General features: G+C 34.2%; 1 protein-coding gene across 1 annotated transcript in view; it reads right to left on the reverse strand.

The window, feature by feature from the left end:
- The window catches only part of Hfm1 (helicase for meiosis 1), a 75,260-nt gene that overhangs the window by 25,645 nt on the left and 31,875 nt on the right, over positions 1-17,740 (reverse strand). Inside the window, exons 19-29 of the mRNA XM_048349973.1 lie at positions 16,110-16,190; positions 15,555-15,646; positions 13,442-13,548; positions 13,305-13,352; positions 11,049-11,146; positions 10,836-10,967; positions 7,479-7,564; positions 6,798-6,881; positions 6,522-6,679; positions 5,912-6,015; positions 5,035-5,181 (exon numbers count right to left, since the gene is read on the reverse strand). Coding sequence (XP_048205930.1) covers positions 5,035-5,181; positions 5,912-6,015; positions 6,522-6,679; positions 6,798-6,881; positions 7,479-7,564; positions 10,836-10,967; positions 11,049-11,146; positions 13,305-13,352; positions 13,442-13,548; positions 15,555-15,646; positions 16,110-16,190 — 1,137 coding nt within the window. The remainder of the gene's footprint in view (positions 1-5,034; positions 5,182-5,911; positions 6,016-6,521; positions 6,680-6,797; positions 6,882-7,478; positions 7,565-10,835; positions 10,968-11,048; positions 11,147-13,304; positions 13,353-13,441; positions 13,549-15,554; positions 15,647-16,109; positions 16,191-17,740) is intronic.

The raw sequence follows: 17,740 nt of genomic DNA on the forward strand, positions 1-17,740 counted from the left end.
TGAGTCCATTGAATCTCAATTCTTTACTTCTTTCCTCATTAGCTACCCCATTTTACTGGGGCTTATCCTGAAGCAACTACCTGAAAATAGATGTGCGCGAGTAAAACTTTCTGAATCTTTGAATGTGTTAGAGTCTTTCACTTTAACATTTAATTAAGAGTTTAACTTGGGTATAATTGGAAATATTTATCTCTAGAATTTTAGCCATGTTCTTCTAGTATCCAGAGTTGCTGATAAAAACAAATGAACAAACATACAAAAACCTATTACAACCTGGATTTTTTTTCTATGGAAACATTTATGATTTTCTCTTTATCCATGATATTCTGAAATGCTGCAGTTATTCCTTATTTGTAAATAGATCTTCTTTCATTCAATAAGTAAGCCTTTTTGATGTGCCAATTTATATCTCCTTTTACGTCTATTAAATAATATTCTTTACATTTGTTTGTTCTTTTTGGAACACTTGTGAGTCAGATACTATGCTCTTTGAATTCTCTCTCTTTCTCTTATATTTTCGGTTCCCTTTTCTTTTCGTTTTCATTTAGATTGTACTTTTATTAAGATTACACTGAACTAGAGGCGCCAGTTTGTTTCTGATTACAGATTTTACTTCCCTGTGTTTGCTCTTACACTTTGAAAAAACATGGTATCATGTCCTATTTTATAGTAGAAATTTAATCTTTCCAGTGACTTTTATAAAGTTACCTAATGTTTTCTATTAAATTTTGTTACATTCTTGCATTATCCTGTCTTCAACTATATGGCCATTTTTGGTTGTTTGCCTATGAGGTTCTTTTATTATATCTCAATTTCAATGAGAAAATTAAACCATACAGATTAAGTTAAGTACATGCTATGAACTATACTATTAGCAAGTAGTAGCTCAGAGATTCTAATTCTTATAGGATAATCCTAGAGACTGTTCTTTCAAGCATTCTGTCTCTCTAGTTATCCTAGCTGCTTTGGTTTTCCCTAGAGGGTTAACTTAATTTGTTTATAAAGGAAATCTATTATTTGGGGAATAAGACTAAGAAGGAAATGTTTGCAAGATGTCCTTTTTCTCTGTAGTTATCTCTTAGTCTAAGACTTGTAAAAAGATGCATTTTTAAGTATTGCCACAAGATGGTAGATGATGACTATGTACATATATTTTCTCCCACTGGTGAAAACTAGCTGAGATCTGGAAGTCTGATTCTGAAGTCTGTTTCCAAAAATTTTTTTTTGGCCAGTCCTGGGACTTGGACTCAGGGCCTGAGCACTGTCCCTGGCTTCTTCTTGCTCAAGGCTAGCGCTCTGCCACTTAAGCCACAGCGCCACTTCTGGCCATTTTCTGTATATGTGGTGCTGGGGAATCGAACCCAGGGCCTCATGTGTACGAGGCAAGCACTCTTGCCACTAGGCCATATCCCCAGCCCCTGTTTCCAAAAATTTTAATTGGAAAGTCTGTCAGGAATGACAACTGTATACTACTATTTTTTTTGTTGAAAAATGGTACTTAAAATGTTGTTCTTCCATGTCATGCCACCCTACTCCCAACATGCTGAAAATGATTGAATTTGTCTTATTAGAAAACAACAAGCTTTAAGACTTCGATAATTACAAATTAAGCATCCTGGAATTAAACCAAACATGAATTCTTAAATACGCTTTTATTATGTCTCATACTTCATATTATTATTATATAAGATGCATGTAGTTTCATAGCTTTGCCATATATACATTTAGATGTTTTAAAGCCCTCAGTTCCAAGTATTTAAAGTAAAGCAAATTTGTTAATGATCTCATCTAGAATTGTACTGAACTGGGGCTGGGAATATGGCCTAGTGGCAAGAGTGCTTGACTCCTACACATGAGGCTCTGGGTTCAATTCCCCAGCACCACATATATGGAAAACGGCCAGAAGGGGTGCTGTGGCTCAGGTGGCAGAGTGCTAGCCTTGAGCGGGAAGAAGCCAGGGATGGTGCTCAGGCCCTGAGTCCAAGGCCCCAGGACTGGCCAAAAAAAAAAAAAAATAGAATTGTACTGAAGTATACATATATATGCATGTGTGTATAGATATACATATATATAGTATTGAACTATATATATATTATCTGAATCAAATATAAGACAGTCTCCAACTTAATGATTTTCAACTTTACATTGATTGAAAATTGACATGAATTCAATAGAAATCAAACTTTAAATGTTTGAGTTTTGATCTTTTACTAGGTTAATGCTGTATGGTGCATTACCCTCTTGCAATGCTGGCAGTGGCAGTGAGCCATAGCTCCACCTGTCCCATGTCTGTGTGAGTTAACAACCAGACTTTGTGGGTGCTGTGTTACTGATCTATGGTGTTCAGTAAGTTCAGTATATAAAATGCACTTTCTGCTTATAGTATTTTCAACTGGATGAATTTATCAAGGTATTGTGTAATTTAATGTCATGGTCTGGTAAGAGACCAAAATGACTTAAATTTGTATTGTTTAGTAAAAAGCACAAATTTTGTGGCACAATCTTAGTAGGGTAAATCATTGGACTCTTCAACAGATAGTTTATGTATGTTATGTTTAAAGATCTATTCATCTATCTTTGGGGATCTGTGACTTTTCATGAAAGAATTAAATTATACAATCAGATGTATATCAATTCTTAAGATTTAGAATAACTGTGTAAGTATTTATGTAAAAATGTGTATATGTATAATAAAATATTACCTTTCTGATAGGACACATCTTCTGTCTGCTTTCTATAGGACTATGCTAACTATGTGGGGGAACTTCTGCCCTTATAAAAGACTCGTGCTAAGTAGAAAGTATAGCAGACATCCAAGCTTTCACAGCAGCATCAATAACAGAAACAATTCAAGCTATTTTAAACAAAGAGCTAATATTGGACAGAAAAATATGTGAACATAAGTATCTCACAGAATCCAAAAGCACTAATGCAGCTTAGTTTTCTTGTAGATTAGAAGTAGGAAGTGGAAAGCCATCAGACCTCTCAGCCTGGCATTCTCACCTCTGCTTCACTCTGTACCCCTGTTTTCCTTTTCTCTTTCTTTCACAGTCCAGCTGTCTTTGATTCTCTCTTCCTAAGGTAAAAGAGGACCATCTGATATCACAGTTCTGAGTGTATACTATCCTACTGCAGTCCTAATCCCAAATTGTCTTGGCTTGAATTTAGGGCTCCTACTTGCTAGGAATACATTCTACTGCTAAACCCTTTTCAATCCCTTTTTGCCCTGGTTGTTTTGAGGTACAGCCTCACTTTTTGCCTGAACAACACCTGAAGCATCATTACCTATTTTAGGATTCAAGACTTAGTATGAATGACATATGCATGCCACAAATGTAAATAGAGTTTCATAAACTTTTGCCTGTGTTGTCCTGGAATCAAGATCATTCTGATCTCAGACTTCCAAAGTATCTTAGATTACAGGTGTAAGATGCCAATGCCCAGTGTAAATTATCTTCTTTTTAATTATTGATTTTTCTGGTCCAAGACTGGAACTTGAACTTAGTACCTAGTGCTTTCACTCATTGGCTAGTGCTCTACCTACGGGGACCATGCCTCCAATCCCCTAAATTCTTTCTTAAACTGAGATATTTCTTCCCTTTTGGGAATTTCAACTTTAGATTGTATAAGAGTTTCCTGATACTTTTGGAGTCAGAAAATTGTGGCCAGAATGGAGATTTGAGAATCTTTAGTATAAATAAAACAACTATAGCCTACTTCTTTGATGTGGAAGTCACCTGTAAAAGGAAAAATATCACTGAAATCCACACAAATTCTTTTCCTTTTTTTGTTTGTTTGTTTGTTTTTTTTGGCCAGTCCTGGGCCTTGGACTCAGGGCCTGAGCACTGTCCCTGGCTTCTTCCCGCTCAAGGCTAGCACTCTGCCACTTGAGCCACAGCGCCACTTTCTGGCTGTTTTCTGTATATGTGGTGCTGGGGAATCGAACCCAGGGCCTCATGTATACGAGGCAAGCTCTCTCGCCACTAGGCCATATCCCCAGCCACACATCTTTTCCTTTTTTATATACAAATATGTATACAATGACTTTTTAAAAAATGTCTTTTTGTGAACATATATTCATACTTCTATCTAGTGCCTTCCTAGAAAAAGAATTGCTCTATCATAGAAAATGTGCATGCTAAGCTTTATAAATACTACTACAAAGCTTTATAAATACTATTACTTCCAAAATAGTTGTATTAATTTATATTAATACAAAATTAATAACTGTGATTATATATCTGTATAAATATTATTTTCTTGTGGCTGTATACTTATATCTCATTATAGAATAATTTTCACTGCTTCACTGTCTAACATGATATCATACTTGAGATTTGCTTTAAAAGATGAACAAGGGGCTGGGGATATAGCCTAGTGGCAAGAGTGCCTGCCTCGGATACACGAGGCCCTAGGTTCGATTCCCCAGCACCACATATGCAGAAAACGGCCAGAAGCGGCGCTGTGGCTCAAGTGGCAGAGTGCTAGCCTTGAGCGGGAAGAAGCCAGGGACAGTGCTCAGGCCCTGAGTCCAAGGCCCAGGACTGGCAAAAAAAAAAAAAGATGAACAAGGGAAATTGAAGCAAGCTTTGAGCAAAATAACTTTATCTGTGAGTTGATCACTGCTTAAGTTGGTTAATCAGTATCTAACAGTTCATTATATACTTCTGTATGTCTTTGGAAATTCCCATAGTAAGAAAACTAATTGTCATTCTAGTCTGCTTTATCAAATCTACAGATTTTTGTACATATTCTCTTTTTGATAATGGTCATTAGAATTAAGTATAGAAAAGGAAAATGTATATAAAAGAATAATCAAATACTTTCTGACCTAAATACCATTTCAGATAGAGACATATTAACTACAAGAGAGATTCCATACACCAACACACTATTAATGCATGACACTTAAATGTCTAATTTCAGAGTATCCCTAATTGAGTGAAGCAGTATATATATATTGTGATACTCTTCCCTGGCCTTATCGATGTTTTAATATAAAATAGGAATTATAGAAATTAATAGAGATTTTACCTTTACAAGATCCTACTACAGTGGATCTATCTGGATGTTCAGAATGGGAAATATCTGCTTCTGACTTTCTCTGCATAATTACTTGACTTCCAAAGCTCTTGGGTCCTAAGTAAAAGACTGTAAACTTCTGCTGAATATCAAGTCCAACTGGAAAGCAAAAAAGTCATAAATAAAGTGATATACGAGAATACTTCCTTCCTTCCTTCTTTTCTTCCTTCCTTCCCCCCTGCCCCCTTTCTTTATTTGTGTCACTCCTGGGACTTGAACTCAGGGCCTGGGCACTGTTCCTGAGCTTTTTTTGCTCACAGCCAGTGCTCTTCCACAGTTTCACAACCAGCTTTTTGCTAGGTAATTAGAGATAATTAGATAATTAGATAATTAGATAATTAGATAATTAGAGATAATTACCTAGCAAAAGAGACTTTCTTGCCTGGGTTCAAACCATGATCCTCAGATCTCAGCCTCCTGAGTAGCTAGGATTACAGGCATGAGCCACCAACTCCTGGCCATTTCTTTTTATATCTCATATTATTTTAACTCTAGGGATAAGAATTCCAAGAAACAAAAACATGCTTAAAAGCAGGAAAAAGTTTGACAAATAAAAGTGAATATATAAATTTTCATAAAAATGCTTCTATAACAATTGAAATTTATGTTGGAAATGTCTATAACTGAACAACTCTAATTTGAACTACAATCCTGATCCATGTTCTGTTTTCCAGATCTAAGTAGATGATGTTTACCCTAAACTTTATTTATATTATCTAAATGTATTATTTTGTATAATACAATTCTATTGTTTATCTGTATTACCATAAAGGAAATTATTTTCAAAGCTATCATATTTTTACAACTATATCTTCATTATTTAACTTACCAAAATCAGAGCTAATTAGATTTATGCTAAGATCTTCAGATATGAGAGCTCTCTTCACATCAATTTTTTTAACCCAGTTTCCAGCTTTCAGCATAACAGAATCCCTGAAAAATATAAACAATAATCTAGACACTAAAATACTAATATTTAAGGGCTGATCACTCCTGATTAGTCTTCTCTAATAGTAAAGTGGGTACTGAAAACTACTTCCCCTAAATTCTGAGGGAAAATAAAATACTAACAGAGTGACCCTTATATTTTTTTAGTTTTAATATTCAAATGTACATATCTGTAATCAGGGTTACAATTTAATATGTCCACTTACATGTCCAGTATATTTTCATCAGTCTCCCATTATTTTTTCCTATCCTATGTATCCTCCCCACCATGAGTGATATCAAGTTTTCCACTTCCTTTTTCACATATGTACACTGAATGTTATGATTGCATGCATTCCCTGCAATGAAGCTAGTTTGACCATAATTTTCTTAACTATAGTTGATTTCAAGTTGCATTGATGAGGTCCATCTAGAATATATATATCTACTATATACTAACATGACTTATAGTTAATATTAATATATGTGAATACATGAGCTTTATTACTTACATAATTTTGTGCTTAAAAACAACCTGATTGTCTGAATCACCTATGATTAAGGTGACATAATGAAAATCTGGTGCTGTTCGTTTAGTCTGTAGCTGTTCAAAGTTTCTTAACGTCAGGGTTACTAATATTTCCGCCATCATATTACTGTATCTTGCAATCTTCAAAAAAGGATAGGCATAAAAAAGTGTTTAAAAATAACCTTACTATTCATACCAATTACAGGTAGATTTACTCTTAAGAAATAATCCAGACATTTAAGAAACAAAAAATATTTACCTGTTCTACTTCAAGTTCATACTTTGGTAGATACATCACAGCTTCTTTTATTTGTGTTCCAAAAGGGGGGTGTCTACTTAAAATCTGAAATGGGAAAATATTAAAGTCATTATTTTCTCATTACATACTTACAACTCTTTCAGTATTTTTTTTCTGTCAGTCAAGAGGCTTGTACTCATGGACTAGGCACTGTCCCTGAGCTCTTTTGCTTAAGGCAAGCACTCTACCACTTTGAGCCACAGTTCCACTTCTGGTTTTCTGATGGTTAATTAGAGCGTCTCATACACTTTCCTGCCCATGCTGGCTTTGAACAACAATCCACATATTTCATCCTCCTGAGTAGCTAGGATTACAGGTGTGAGCCACCTGCACTTGGGTCAAAAAATATATATATATATATATATATATTTGTTCATTTGTTTGAGTGGTACTAGGATTTGAACTCATGCCTTCCCAGTTTCTATATAGGTATTCTACCACCTGAGCCACATCTACAGTTCTAGAATCAATAGTTTCAATAATTATTAAATAGTGTTCAATAATTAAATACTCTAAATCTTGGTGACTTAAAATATTTATGACTATGGAAAAGAAAATACTTTTCTATAAATAAAGACGTAAAAGTTGGGTTTTAGAATTTAAATTGGGCTTAGGTAACAGGAATAAATGAATACTACTTACCAGTTCAAGTTCTCTTGGATCTGTTGATTCTATTTTTTTAAAGGAAGTCAAACCTGCATTTACCATTGCATTTGACAATGTTATACCTGTGAAAAATTAATCGGAGAACAATTTTTAAATAATCCACTTTAAATGAAACATATACTTAAATACACCTACATTAATAAATATTAGTAAAAATATTTTGGGGGCTGAGGAATATAGCTCTGTGACAGAATGCTTGCTTCCTCATATGATGCCCGGGTTCAATCTCCAGCAACACAAAAATGAATAAAATAAAGCTTTAAGAAGATTCATAAAATATACAACTGTTATATTTAGCATATTGTTTGAGTGTCTCCCAAAGGTCTATATACTAGAGGCTTGGTCTTTGGTGTGTCAGTGTTGAGGTGGTAGAACTTTAGGAAGTAAGCCTGATGGAAAGTAATTGACTTCTTGACCTCTAAGTTCCTAAGAGGCATGGTGGAATGGGTTGGAGTTGGTAAGAGTGAGTAAGCTTCCAAGAGAATGGAAACTCTTCTAGTCCTTTTCTTCTTACTTCTCTGTGTGACAGTAATCTCTTCTGCAAGTGTTTCTGCCATGATCTACATTATGATTTAACCTTTAGTTTTATTATACATCTACCCTTATCTCCTAACTAGTCTAAAGAATTTCTCTTTTTTTTATTAATTGAACATAAATTTTTTTACAAGGTGTTATGCAAAGAGGGTGCAGTTACATAGTAGGGCAGTGTGTACATTTCTTGTGATATCTTACAACCTGTTTTTCCATCCCTTGTCTAGGTCAGGTAGGCACATATGCAATATACAATGTATCAAGAACATATACAGTGTTCACAGACTTGGTCTCTACTGTCTCTCCATCTCCCTTTGTTAACAGTCATATATCAGGAAGATCATGCCCCTTTGTTTTCTGTGTTCTAGGCTTGTCTCACTCAACATTATTTGTTCGAGTTCTGACCATTTCCCTGCGAATAACAATATTTCACCATTCCTAATCGCTATGTAGTATTCCATTGTGTACAAGTACCATATTTTTTGGATCCATTCGTCTGTGGAGGGGCATCTGGGTTGTTTCCATATTTTGGCTATTGTGGAATTTCTCTTAGTCATTTTAAAAACACGGCTTCTAGTATTCTTAACTCTTTAATGTTCATTTCCATACAGCAAACTCTAGCATATATACCATAACTGTGTTGATAAAAAGCAACATGATTCAAGGATAGACACATGACTTCAAAGTTATGGCTGAGTATGTCTGTCTTAAAAATACAGTCTGTGTGTACCAAGCCAGATAATTTTTCTTTGCTGCCTAAAACTTCAAATACTTTCCCACTGCATTTAAAATGATGTTTCAATTTCTTTACCATGGCTGAATTCCCTACAGTTAACCCTCCCATTTAATTTATCACTACTCTCCTCTTGCTGCATACTCTCTGCTCCTGTTTCTTTTGCTCCTTAAGTATGTCAATTATATTTTTCCTTTGTACCTTTGTTGTTTCCTTATGCTTTCAGACACTGAAATTTTAAGTTGACATACCCATATGAATAAATTTCACCAGTCATTAAAGAGGTTTTTTTTTGGAGTTTTTATTTTGTACTGGGGCTTGAATTTAGGGACTGGGCCGCTCTGCCATACCATATTTTGCCGAATGCCGATGCTCTCCCAACTTGAGCTACAGCAACACTACCAGAATTTTGGTGAAAACAGGATATTTTAAGAACTGATGCTTTAATTCCAAAACATTATCTCTTTGTATAAAGGAAATAAAATACTGATAAAGGTGTAACATCACTAGTTTTTAAACTATTCTTGGGAATTTCTCTTACATTTATTTATTTACTTGATCTCAGGGCCTGGTATTTTTACTGAGCTTGTTTGGTAAAGCTGATGTTCTACCATTTGAGCCATATTTCCAGCCCCATTTTTTGCTTGTTAATTGGAGATGGAGTCTCACAGACTTTTCTGCCCAGGATAACTTCAAAAAACAATCCTCAATCTCAGCCTTCTGATTTTCTAGGATTATAGACAGGAGTTGCCAATGCCTGGGCATCTTACCCATTCTTAAGACAAAGCTTCCAGTATTCAAATGAACATTTTTTTAATATTCCAGTATTCAAATGAATATATTTTAATGTTCATTTTCCTCAAGACCTTTTCTGACTTTCAGCTTTTGGAAGTTTATATTTTCTGTCAAAATCAATTAGTATTAGTTTCTCTTTATCATGTTCCATAAGCACTTAAATTTACCTTTTGTTTAGATTTGTTTCCTATTAATACTTTTTTTTTTTTTTTTGCCAGTCCAGGGGCTTGGACTCAGGGCCCAAGCACTGTCCTGGCTTCTTTTTGCTCAAGGCTAGCACTCTGCCACTTGAGCCACAGTGCCTCTTCTGGCCTTTTCTATATATGTGGTGCTGAGGAATCGAACCCAGGGCTTCATGTATATGTGACAAGCACTCTTGCCACTAGGCCATATTCCCAGCTCCCCCATCAATACTTTTTCTAAGAAATATTTGCTTTTTTATGTTCAGCTGTACTTAGTTTGTGTGATTAGCAGGTTAATATTTGATAATCTGAGGAGGATAGAATGCAACAGGTGTCCACACTTAACAATATCCTTAAAAGGCTGGCTTTTTCAAGAATAATAAAACTTACTAATAATTATTTAACTTAATTTTAAATTATTCTATAAGGTGCCACTTTCCAAATGTTGAATGAAACCTCCTTGCCAGTTTAGAACAAAATTGTGTTTGTAAGATGAATGTGACATTTGATTTCTCACAACTTCAGTAGAAGTTGAGCCTTCCTTTTAGAATGCTAGCAATTTAAGGAGTAGGATCAGAAAGTCAAAGATAAAATCTGGATAATTCCAGAATCCTTGAGCCTGATTCCAGTTTTCATAAATGAGATATTTAATCTTTTGTCAAGAGACTAACAATGAAAATCTATTACTGAAAATAGAAAAAGTTAAAATACACATAAAGAACGTAATTTTCTGTAAATAATTTAAAACAGCCAGGATTCCTAGTTTTGTATTTTGTCATTGAAAACAAAGCAAAATATGAGTCAGAGAAGAGATTTAATTAACCAATAATTGGAACAAAAGATCACTACCAGTATGAGAATAAAATTTTTTAAAAAGAGTATTAAATGAGGTTTCTCATGAACTACTTAGTTGATTTCAAATGTAATCATTTAAGCAAGAGCAAATTAAAATCAGACTTTCAAAATAGTTTATTTTGGTCCACAAAACACATTTTTTAAGTTCTATATTCATCACAGAATGATTTCTCAGCAGTGAAATATAAGACACAATTTTCAGATAATGACAAAGTGTTTGCTGATTTCAGTACTTACCAATTTTTTCCAGCTGTTTGGATACATACAGAGAGTTCTCCCAAAGTTTACACCTAAAACATTTAGCTAAAATCAGACTATTCAATAGCACAGCAAACCTCTTTTCTTGAGCAGCTACAAAATCTGACAGCCCTGAAAAAAAAGTTTCCAATGTTAAGCCCAGTATGCTAGTATACTGAGAAAATACTGAAAATCCACTACCCTGAAACATACATCTTGCAATTCGTGAGCCATTTCTGAAAATCTTCGAGGTATCTTGTGTCAAAGCAAAATCTTGTATAGGAATGCATCCTAGCTGGGCCTGAATAAGACTGAGGGGAAAAGAGATTTCATTGTTTCCTTTGAAAAGCTGCCCATAGTATTTAACATTATTGATTGAAAAATTATATCTGCCTTGATCTGTATTATTGTTGACTTCCTTTCCCAACCTCTAAAAGTTCAATCTTTTTCTCTCCCTCTTCTAATGTCTACTTAAAGAAGAAAAGATCTGAAATTCAGCAAAACAAGAATGTATACATATGAAAGTGCTAAGTTAGGCATCATCACCTACCAAAGTCTACATGTAAATTCTGCATAATAACTATACATATATGCATACTCCCTGCTTCGCAATACTCAAATAAGATGTACAAAAGTGGGAGATTATAGTGGTTGGTATGTATAAAATCAATTATAACTCATTAATTTTTAAATCTGACAGCCTTAACCAAAGAATGTATTATCCAATTTTAAGCAGAGTACAGAAAAGCATTACAATTTCAAATGAAATGTTTATGGGGAAATACTTTGATTTCATTCACAGAGTATACAAAAAAAACAACAACAACCCAATAAGTGAATTGAGAGCCCCAGGTTCTAGATCTAACTTAGTCTTTAATGTAACAATATACTTGGCTAAGTCATAACTTACCCAAACGTTACTGATTCATTTGTAAAATGCCACGTTTGGACTATATAATCTCTTAGTTCTCTGTGATTTCTAAAGAAATGTGAACTGCCAGAGAAATACAGCTAAGAAATAGAATATTAGCTTCTATGTTCAAGATATGATGAATTGCATACATTTATTAAGAAGACTGTTTTATAAGCATATTGGAAGATAAAATTCAATGAGATGACAGGAAATACCCCAAAGAAAGAATCTCTAGCTAAGGAAGAAAATTAATTGGCTAGTTGGTTTTATTATGCTACATTAAAAATGAGCTCATTACACTTTAAATGACCTCAGTACTAGTACCTAAATACTTAGAAAACAAAGCACTTTGCATAGAAGAAACTAATACTATTGCATTTGTGATTTCAAAGTAGGTAGAAAAGTGAAATTTTTAGTCCTGTACTCATCTATATACTTCACATTATTAGAAGAATAGTAATCCACTATAACATATGCATTCCTCATCTCAGGTGTTTGCTTTCATTATTTGTCTAGTCTAGACTGTCACTATCATTTAAATACATTTATTACATTTGTTTTAATGGTGGATATTATTTTTATATGCATGGATATCATTCAAGCTAAGTTGAAAGCTCCTGATGATAAACACAAGCAGAACATTTTTTCTATTGTTTACTTTTCATCTCAACAGAACACATTCTTTAAAAAGTTTATTATTGGGCTGGGGATATGGCCTAGTGGCAAGACTGCTTGCCTTGTATACATGAAGCCCTGGGTTCAATTCTCCAGCACCACATATACAGAAAACGGCCAGAGGTGGCACTGTGGCTCAAGTGGCAGAGTGCTAGCCTTGAGCAAAAAGAAGCCAGGGACAGTGTTCAGGCCCTGAGTCCAAGCCCCTGGACTGGCAAAAAAAAAAGAAAGAAAGAAAAAGAAAAGCCAGAAATGGTGCTGTGGCTCAAGTGGTAGAGTGCTAGCCTTGAGCAAAATGAAGCCAGGAACAGTGCTCAGGCCCTGAGCACCAAGACTGGCAAAAAAAAAAAGTTTATTATTAAAAATATTCACTTTTTTTTGGTGTGGTACTGGTAATTGAAACCAAGGACTTACACATGTTAGGAAAGTGCTCTACCACGGAGCTACACCACTAGCCACTACAATTCATTTTAATTTGTCTGAAAGTTGTGTTTTGAATTTTTTAGTTATTACTTAAGTAGTTGGACAAAGGACTTTCAATTCAACATAACAATTTGTGAGTACAATGCATCCTGATTGATGTCACACCTTCCCTCATTCTCCTTCATCTCCTAACCCTAGTCTAAAAATCCCTGAAATTAATTTCACATCTACAATCTGTCCCATTATTTTAATGGAAATATATTTTTGTATTATGTGAAATAAATTGAAAACATGTTTGAAAGCTAAAAAGAAAACAAGTGTGGTGGTGCACACCTGAAATCCTAGAAATTTGGGGGCAGAAGTAGAATAATTGCCAATCAACTAGAAGTAAACCTTCATTAATACAAACTAGGAACTAGTAGGCAATACACTAAGATATTAAAAATTATTATTATTACCAATTAACTTTCATTTCTCTTGTTTTAATTTTTCCTTCCATTGGAAATCTAGAAATAAAAACATATGGAAAAAACTTTTATGACTTATTTTAAGTAAAATATCATACAGTTATTTTAAATATATGTAATTTCTGTACCTGATAGTTATCCGATTTGGACTTTTGTTCAAAGTATTCAGTGTTTTCTTTTCATTTATCCTTAACTGTACATCTAGAAATTCATTACAGCTGGCTATCATTGTGACCTATAGAATTTAAGAATTTGTCTGCTTAATAAAGTTAATTTTAACTTCTTTTCTTGCGTTTACTTCTCTAAATTTACTTGTTTTTCATGCTTCCTGGAGACACTATGGTTTTATTAACAGTTCAAAACCTGCTTTATATATTGTGCTTTAATGATGTGATCAGACATTAGAACTATACCAATTAGATTGGACAGATTAGAAAGACACAATTTACAATATTTAACCCAGTGCCTAACGCATAGTAATAAGCACACAATACTGTTCTTTTTTTTCCTCCTTTATGCCCTTCTATAGAAGGGCTTACCAGTCATAATTCCAATTGTTCAGTAACAGAAAATAAGGTTTTAGATAAAAAGAAATTTGGATTTTACAGAATAGATCTGTCAGTTGACTAGTAAGCACACTCCGTGCTTTGTTTCCTGTATCTGTAAGATCGAACTAACATTTGTTCTAGTTTTCTTGTTAAACTAAAGATCAGACTAGTCATTGCTAGTATTGGATATTTTATACTCTTATTTTCTTCTAAATGATGAATATTTACATGAAAATATTAACCTTTTATCTTTCATAAAATTTTGTTCATCTGATTCCTTAATAACAACTAACATCTCTTACGCAATCCTTAGTATAATACCTGACCATACTAATCAATATAGATGTTTAAAATTAAATACAATCATTTAAATCTGAGAATAAAAATTTTGTTTTACAAGTTTCTTGTTTCACATTCATGTTTCCAGCAAAAGGAGAAACAATCAATGTAGACAGCAGGCATTAAGAATATGACTGTGGGCTGGGAATATGGCCTAGTGGCAATAGTGCTTGACTCGTATACATGAAGCCCTGGGTTCAATTCCCCAGCACCACATATATAGAAAATGGCCAGACGTGGCACTGTGGCTCAAGTGGCAGAGTGCTAGCCTTGAGCAAAAAGAAGCCAGGGACAGTGCTCAGGCCCTGAGTCCAAGGCCCAGGACTGGCATAAAAAACAAAAAACAAACAAAAAAAAACCACCAAGAATATGACTGTGGCTGGGCTCTGGTGGCTCATACTTGTAATCCTAGCTACTCAAGAGACTGAGATCTGAGGATCACAGTTCAAAGCCAGCCCAGGGAAAGAAAGTCTGTGAGACTCTTATCTCTAGCTAACCACTAGATAACTGAAAGTGACACTGTGGCTCAAAGTGGTAGAGCACTAGCCTTGAGCACAAAAGCTCAGGGACAGTAAAAAAAAAGCAAGCAAACAAGCAAGCAAGAAAGAACAGCAATACTTACAAAACCATTTGGTGTAAACCAACTGAGCAACTCATGGAGGGAGAGGAAGAGGGGAGGGGGGAAATGAGGGAGGAGATAACAAATTGTACAAGAAATGTACTCACTGCCTTATGTATGAAACTGTAACCCCTCTGTACATCACTTTGACAATAAATAAGTAATTATTCAAAAAAGAATAAGCCTTTGATGTGGCTGCTACAGGTACAAAACTGTCCCCACTGTTGACATTTAACATAACTTATTATTCTCATCACTTTAATCATTTCTTTTTTCTGGACTATCATCGATACTATTTTATTTCAACTGTTATTACTATGCTGGTGCAAAAGATTTAGGGAAATGTTGCCACAGCTCTAGATTTCAACTCATTTTCCTTTATTCATACCAGACTTTCCTAATATATCATGCCACATTGTCCTGGAATCTCTCTCACATATTTGTTACTACCAAGTTAATTAGCGTTATCAGTTAAGTTGTAAGGTAGTTATTATACCTATTTTGAGTATGTATATAAACTTTCTCAGCTGATAAAAAATGCAATTGAAAACCAAATATACTCTTAAGACATATTTCATGTCTTATGATGGAGATATACTGAAGGAGATATAGTTAGAAATGCTTTCCTTTTGTCTTGTTCAATAATAAATTATATCAAGTATACATAGTAGTTTTCTCTCCAATAGTTTTTGTACTATATCACTACCTATTTATTTTCTAGTGAAATTAACTTACCAGATCTGATAAAGTTTCTTTTCCACTGATTGTACAAAATTTCTTCACCGTCTCAAATGTAATATAATACCAAGCCATCAATCTTCCTGACTCTGTAAGAAAAAAATGGAAAAATAAACATTCTCTATATTAGCTTTAAATGATTTTAAAATCATTTTAATAACACTTTCTTAACATCTACTCTTGGTTGAGAATGGGGATTACAATTTAGTTTTACTATTATCTAAATTTGAGTAGAACCATTTTTAAATTTTACATTAAATCAACAATAATTAAATTTACCAGCAATCGTAAGAAACATTACCTGTCGGGCTGGGGATATGGCCTAGTGGCAAGGGTGCTTGCCTCATATACATGAGGCCCTGGGTTCAATTCTCCAGCACCACATATACAGAAAACAGCCAGAAGCGGCACTATGGCTCAAGTGGCAGAGTGCTAGCCTTAAGCAAAAAGAAGCCAGGGACAGTGCTCAGGCCCTGAGTCCAAGCCCCAGGACTGGCCAAAACAAACAAACAAACAAAAAACCCAAGACAAAACAAAAAAAAGAAACATTACCTGTTGGTTTGAAATTAACATCTCCATCCATCTTTATCAAGTCCAGGGATGACAAGTCATTAAGATTTTTCAAACATAATTCTGTTCAATAATAAAAAAATATTTTTAGTAAAACAGGGAAATAAGGCAAAATAGAATTTGTTATTAAATATGCCATAGAAATGTTTCTAATAGTAACAATATATAAATAAAAACATTTAATAAGTAATAAAATAAGATTTTCCACATACAGCATTTGAAATGATATATAGGTATTATCTAGTTAATTCTCAAGATGATATAATAAAGTACATAAAAAGTTCATTTTCATATACAGGTTGGGAAACTGAAGAGTAGAGGCTAAGTAATTTGCTCCATGTCAAAGGAATTGCTGTTTGTCTTCCAATATCGAAACAACTTTATTTTTTTTCTACTTTAAACTTTTGTCAAAGATATTTATGCTCAAAGCATATAATCAAATACTCCTACAAAATTTGTTACAAATCCCCAGTCTTGCCTCTCCTTCCTGTTTGTACTTCATTGAACAACCACATAAACCTGTTTTAGTTGATAATTTCTGTATTTACTTCCTATCTGAACACATTGACCATTTCTACCTGGAAGCACTATTACTCCACATTCACTAACAGACATGGATCAGTAGACCACTAATAAGTGTATCCTGCTAATTACAATTTTCAGTCTACCCCATGGTATAGTCCAGAAAAACTAAGATAGTTCACAGCAGAGTAAGTAGCATAACCTTCAGTCCTTAATACAAAACACACACACACACCTTAGAGGTATTGGCTTGGGAAACACTGCATGGCAGTTTGATATTTAGTGAGTTTGCTAAAGTTCTTGAAGTCTTTTCTAATTTTCTTAGACATTTTTGTGTGTGTGCTGTTCCTGGGGCTTGAACTCAGGGTCAGGGAGCTGCCCCTGAGCTTTTGTGCTCAAGGCTAGCACTCTCCCACTTGTGCCACCGTTCTATTTCAGGTGTTTTTGGTGGCTAATTGGAGTATTATCAATTTCCTTCCCAGGCTGGCTTTGGATTGCAAATAGTTCATTACCCATTCATCAGTCAGCCCATCAAGGAAGAATGCTTATTATACTTTATGCACTATTCTAGAGGTTTATCTACTAGGGTCACAGCAGTGTATTTTCCTCTTCTATAGTATTTATATTTTACTTAATAAGCAAATAGTTTAAAAAAGTAATCAACAAACAAATACTAAAAGTTTCAGGTATTGAAAGCTACTATCAAGAAAAGTAAAGCTGAGAAAGGATCAAGAGAATGTAAGGTTTTAAAAAAATATTTTAACTAAGTCTTATATGTATTTCTGATATACTGCTATATAACTTATAATATAAAGGAATAATATAGTCACCCTGACTTTCAAAATAAAGACATTATCTTCTCCAAGAACAAGGAAAGCAACAAAAATTGCATCACAGAAATAATTGCCTTTCAGTAAATTTAAATAAGCTAATATATAAACTGCTGAGCAATTCGTATTTAACAGAGGTTTGAATGAAATAAAGGTGCAGGCCATGTGAAATACTTGAGAAGTGTTCCAAGAACAAGAAACAGACTGTATAAAGGACCTGAATGAGAACAAACAAGGTGTAATTAAAAAACCCAGAGCCAA

The sequence above is a fragment of the Perognathus longimembris genome, chromosome 7 (assembly GCF_023159225.1).
Source record: "Perognathus longimembris pacificus isolate PPM17 chromosome 7, ASM2315922v1, whole genome shotgun sequence".
NCBI classification, from domain to species: domain Eukaryota; kingdom Metazoa; phylum Chordata; class Mammalia; order Rodentia; family Heteromyidae; genus Perognathus; species Perognathus longimembris.